Below are 5,941 nucleotides of genomic sequence, written 5' to 3'. Positions count from 1 at the left end.
TACCACCCAGGACTATGACCCAGATCCAAGGAAGGGCAAAGCAAGAGAATCCTGCCTCAGTGTCAGCAAAGAGATCCCAGCAATCCCCTCTGATCAGCTGCTCAATATCCCTACTGTCTGTGGACTAGGAGCTCTGAAAGCAGCCACTGCTGCAGCTACCACCCTGGGGCTAGGACTGGAGCTAGACCATGCTCCTCTCTCACCCAGATCCCACAGACATTTCCTACTGACCTTAGAAGTTGTCTTTGGTGTTTGCGGGTTGAGAAGTGTGGAAACCACAAAAATGCCAGTGATTCAGTCCCTTGAGGCCTACTCTGAATTTGCTGTAGCCTGTGTGACCCTTGCTGGATGGTGCTCCTCACTCAGACTAGTGCAACAAATCCGTTGACCTTCTGGGTTGTCTTGGGCTGTAAATTTGCTTGACTCTGTCATTTTATGGGTTCTGCTGCTCTAGAATTTGTTTGAAGTCACTTTTTACAGGTATTTGGAGGGGTTTGGGGGAGAGCTCAAGGAAGTGCCTGCTTTCACTCTGCCATCTTGGCCCCTCCCCCTCCCCATCATTTTCATCAAATCCTGATGTTTGCAGTGTTCTGGCACAGATGAATAAATGCAGTGCTGTACACCAAATCTCTGAAAGCTGCCTTCTCCTCTTCTTCTCCATTGTTGCTAACACTGTGTGGGCTCAACTTTTTCTTCAGATCAGTAACAAAATATTCTCACATGGAGAAAAACATTAATCTGTTGACATCGAGTCTTGGATAGTTGTCATGCATTGGGGTTGAGGCTTTTGTTGAATGTGAATGTTCAGCTTGGAGGGGATAAGTCTGTGACCATTCCAGCATTCTGTGCCACACATCACCTTAATCACTCTCACATCCTCTCTGTCTCTTCTCTTTATAATGACATGGTCTATTAAATTCCAATGTTTATTGTGAAAGTACATCCAGGAAGTTTCATTGCATTTAAGTAAATGGAAGACAGTGTTGGTGAGGAGAAAGTCTTGAGAATCACATTGCTCTTTCTGACTCCATTCCTCCCAGGGACTCCCTACCATGTCTGATAGTCTGTTCCTACTCTGGCATTAAAGTCACCCAGAATTACAAATCTGTCTTCTTTTGACACATTGATGATGAGAGACTTCATAATATTTTTCTTTGACCTTATCAGTGTTGTCATGGTGTGAACATATGCACTGATAATGTTGGTGGGATGTTTTCTTTTCTTTTTGCAATTAGCAATTGCATTGTCATGAGCCTTTCCTTCACTCATTTTGGAAAACATAAGCTTGTTGACTAGATTAGCTTTGATTGAGCAACCTATGCCAGCTTCATGGTGCTCTCCATTACTGTGGCTATTTGAAAGGAAGCTCTGGCTATCCATCTCTGACTACAGTAAACTGGCCTTCATTTGCCAGCCTTCTTTCACTCATTGCTATTTAAATGCAAGACCTGTTAAGTTCTCTCACAACAAAAGTTCAATTTTCAAGCCTACTGAATTTTCTGTTGTCTGTACGTGTGCACAAATTCTAAGTACCAATGGTGAGTGGTGTCATCTTCACAAAAGTTTTTGTTCATATTTTTGAGTTTTGACCAGAGGGTGGGATTCCACCTTGCCTCAATGAGCAGGCCAGAGTTAGGCCAATCAGACAATTTCTTGCCTCTTCCTTGTGCCAAGAGGTGAGCATTGTGGTCCTTAAGAAGGCTGCTGAGGGGGAGGTGGAGTAAAGGCAAGGACTCCCCTGAGCTCTCCCCCAAATCCCTCCAAATATCTTTAAATAATAACTCTAAATAAACTCTATAGCAGCAGAAGCCACAAAAGGATGGAGTGAAACAATTTTCCAGCCCAAATCACCTAGGAAGAATGGCAAGAAATGTCTGTTGCACCATAGTGAGAGAGAAGTACAGTCCAGTGCAGGCCATGCCAGTGCAGACCAGGCCCAGAAAACCAGGAGCAAGCCTGGGGCAGGGCATTGAATCAGTGCCAGCAGTGGCAGTTTCCAGACCTCTCAGCCCACAGACAATAAGGGGATTCCGTAATGGATCAAAAAGAGATGCCTTTGCTGGCACTAGGGGTGGGACTCTGTTGCATTGCCTACACTTAGATCTGAGTCCCAGTCCCGGTTCTTAGTGCCAGTGTAAGGAGCACTAGCACAGCAGACCTTGTGGCTGCAGGGGAACAGGGACCCTGGTCATAGCTCCAGGGTTGAAAAGGGTGCTTATGGTCACTCACAAACCAGTACACAGTATAGGAGAGTAGTAAAAACACCTCTCCTGTGTTGGTAAGCAAAATGGGCTCCTTACCACTTAGTTCAACCAAGTGCCCTTGAATAGTTTGGTTTTTGTTCCCTTTGAGTAATTTAGTGTATTTCATTGAGCCTTACTAGGTGCTAAGCCCCAGGCTCAAGCCCCTATTAGGTGTAAAACCTTAGTGGGTGTGGATTGGCAGCTAAGGTGGGGCCCAAGATGGGGCTAACTCCAGGGAGGGCCTAGTTTACATGTCTGGGAGAGCAGAGGCTCTTAGACCACAATGGGTTTAAGTAGCCTCTTTGTGACAATTCTAGGTCACATGGGTGAGTCATTATCTCAGGTCAGGTCAGGTCAGGGTATCTGTGACTCACCCCTGACGCTGAAAAAGATATAAAACCAGGAGTTGGCCTCCTCTCCTTGGAGCTCTTCCTCACAGCTGTGGTGGCACTCATGACTCTGGGCCAGCCCTTGTTCTGAGCTCCCGGGCTGAATCTAGATGTTGGTAACTAAGATTCTGTATTTGGTCTGTCTGTTGATATTTGTAATTTGTTTGTAATTTGCTCTGAAGTTCAGTGTGCTGGTCTCTTCCCCTGAACTAAGTGAATGATATTTGTATGCTGAATTAAAGCAAGCTTGTCAACCCATTCACCTTGCTTTCCTTAGTTAAGCAGATCAAAAGAACCTGTGCTGTTGGCAGCTTTCTGGGTGCTGGGTGTGGGTGGATCTTACACCCCCACAGAAGCTTCTAGCTGGACTGTGAAAACATTTCCCTACATCAGGGGTGTGGCCTGGAGGCCACATGTGGCCCTCTAGGTTCTCAAGTATGGCCCCATTGACTGAATCCAAACTTCACAAAACAAATACCTTCAATACAAGGATTTATTCTGTAAAACTTGTGCTCAGTCAAAAGGCCACACCCAAGGACCTAGAAGGCCACTTGTTCCCCAACCTTGCTTTACTACCTTGGAAGAACCAAAAACTTTTAGGTCCCCAGAATTAACTCTGAAAATAACTGCACAACAAAATCGAAGTTGTGACATTGCCCCTTTTACTTGGGAAGTAGAACTCTACTTTAGTATAGAGTTAAAAGTCAAGAAATTGGCTGGAAAATGAGCAAACAACAGAGAAAAAATTCTGGAGCCTAAGGCTGTACAACTATACATACCCTTTGGCCAAGCAATATCTGTATCCCAAAGAGTTAAACAATAAAAAGGAAAAGGTTCTATGTGTTCAAAAACTCTTGTAGCAGCTCTTTTAGTAGTGGCAAAGAATTGGAAACTGAGAGGATGTCCATCAATGGGGGAATGGCTGAACAAGTTGTTGTATATGATTGTTGTGAAATACTATTATGCTTTAAGAAATGATGAGTAGGGTGCTCTGAGGGAAAAAAAAATGTGAAAAGACTTACAGAACGGATGCAAAGTGAAATGATCAGACCAGGAGAACATTGTACACAGTAACAGCAATATTGTTTGATGATCTACTCTGAATAACTTAAGCTATTCTCAGCAAAACAATTATCCAAGACAGTTCTGTAGGACCTATGATGAAAGGTACCATCCATCTCCAGAGAAAGAACTAGTAGAGCCTGAATGCAGATTAAAGATACTTTTTCTTTATTTTTCTCATTTTTTTTAAAAAATCTGTGTCTTCTTTCACAGAATGACCTACATGGAAATGTGTTTTGCATGACTACACATGTATAACCTATGTCAAACTGTTTGCCTTTTCAATGGGGGAGGGGAGAGAAGAAGAGTATTTGGAACTCAAAATTTGAAAAAAAATAATGTTAAAATTGTTTTTACATGTAATTGGGAAAGCATACAATATTAAATAAGATTTTAAAAAAGAAGGCTGCTCAGATGCTCAGAAGGCTGCCAAATCCCACTGCTACTTCAGTCGAGTGAGAAGATGATCCAATGGCCTTAGCCACCTGTGTGCATAGTTATGATTATAGTTCCCAATGTATCTGTACCTGCTGTTTTGTCACTAGCTCATCACCATCAGACTTCAAGGTAGGTAACATAGTAAGATAGTAAAATAGTTGAAGTAGTAAAATAATAAAATGATAAAATTTTAAAATTATTGCAATTATTATTAAATTATAAAAATCTTTGAATAGTGAAATAATAAAATGGTGTTGGTAATGCCTTTAAACTTGCATGTAAATTGGATTTAAGTGAGGCATAATTGCATGAAATCATCAGGCTCACTCTCTTTTCCCAAGTCGGTCATGAGAGCCCAGTGGCAAAAGAAAAATAAAGAATACTGAAGATAGCTCTGGATGCAGCGAATGACCTTGGCATCTCCAGTACCTGATCAAACACTTGTTTCCACCACCCTCATGACCAATTGAAATAATATATTCATATCTACCTGTTCTACTGGAGAAGTCTTCATATGCTTGAGATAGGCACTCCCCCAACTCACTGATGGTTCTGAGGCTCATCACTTACCTTCAGCCTGGGTTAGTTTATCTGTCGATATGGTTTAACAACTGTGGCTGCTACAGTTTCTTGTAACCACAGGTGAGAATTGGAAGGTGGACACCAAAGGTGGCTAAGAAGTCCTGAAAAAGGGATTAGTCAGCCTTCATATGAGACACTCCATACACCCTCTGATATTAATATATTCTGATCTTCAGACAGCAGCAATACTACAAAAAAGTCCCCTGAGGTCGGCTCGCTGCCGAGAGAAGGAGCCTCTGAACTCGATGGCGGCCGAGGGCGGTAGCTGCAGCATGGAGGGGAAGGAGCCCGAGACGGCAGTCACCTACTATCGGCTCGAGGAGGTGGCGAAGCGCAACTCGGAGAACGACATGTGGATAGTGATCCACGGGCAAGTCTACGACATTACCTGCTTCCTCAGCGAGCACTCGGGAAGAGAAGAGGTTCTGATTGAACAAGCTGGTCGGGACGCGACCGAAAGCTTTGAAGACGTGGGACACTCATCTGATGCCAAGGAGATACTTAAACAGTACTACGTTGGGGAACTCCATCCTAGTGACCGTAAAGGTGACGGATCTGAGAATTCAAGTTCAATGTACAAAACCTGCTGGGCAAGTTGCATTATCCCTGTTGTGGGTGCTGTCCTCTTAGCTGTCATGGATCGTTTTTACATGGCAGAGAGCAAGCTGTCCTGAGCCAGCCTCTTTGGGACCTGGAAAGTGAACACACTAAGAGAGAGAGAGAGAAAATATGCAGTCCTGCTCTGGTAGGATTGCTGGATTCCCCACTCTTTTAATCCTTCCAATTTTATTGCCACTCTTCTAAGTCAAAATGGGCATGCCAACCGTCCACCTCCAAACTGGGCCAGTGTGCCTCCTCCTACAGTCCTAATGCCTTACTTACCCAAGAGGCATCATCATCCTTGAGCATTCCATGCTCTAGCTTGTCTTTCCTTCCTGAAGATTTTGTGAATAACTCTTCATTCCACAATTTTCTGTCAACCAGTTCAGGGAAGTGGAGAAATCATTTGAATGTGAATATGTGAAACAATTCTGTGCTTTTACAAATAAAAAAATATTGTCCGTTTACAGTGTCTTTCAATAAAAATGTCTGCCTCTGGAAAAAAAAAATCTGTACCATTTTGGGAGGACATATCAGCCCCATGATATGGTCTTTGACAATACATGGTCAGAAACAGAATCAAAATAAAACAGTGGTAGAAAGCACTGTGGTGAGCTCCAGTTCTTA

General features: G+C 43.3%; 1 protein-coding gene across 1 annotated transcript; it reads left to right on the top strand.

The window, feature by feature from the left end:
* Positions 1-4,959: 4,959 nt before the first annotated feature.
* LOC118854472 (cytochrome b5 type B-like) lies at positions 4,960-5,516 on the top strand. Its single transcript, XM_036764837.1, has one exon. It carries the CDS (start codon positions 4,960-4,962, stop codon positions 5,386-5,388), a length of 429 nt encoding a protein of 142 aa, XP_036620732.1. The 3' UTR covers positions 5,389-5,516.
* The last annotated feature ends 425 nt before the right edge of the window (positions 5,517-5,941 follow it).

The sequence above is a fragment of the Trichosurus vulpecula genome, chromosome 6 (assembly GCF_011100635.1).
Source record: "Trichosurus vulpecula isolate mTriVul1 chromosome 6, mTriVul1.pri, whole genome shotgun sequence".
In the NCBI taxonomy this organism is placed as follows: Eukaryota; Metazoa; Chordata; class Mammalia; order Diprotodontia; family Phalangeridae; genus Trichosurus; species Trichosurus vulpecula.
Note: the sequence above shows the minus strand (reverse complement) of the source record. Positions and strands in the feature narration are given on the sequence as shown.

Excerpts from the sequence above, each read along its gene's own strand:
- LOC118854472 (XM_036764837.1), top strand. The coding sequence starts at position 4,960 with ATGGCGGCCGAGGGCGGTAGCTGCAGCATGGAGGGGAAGGAGCCCGAG.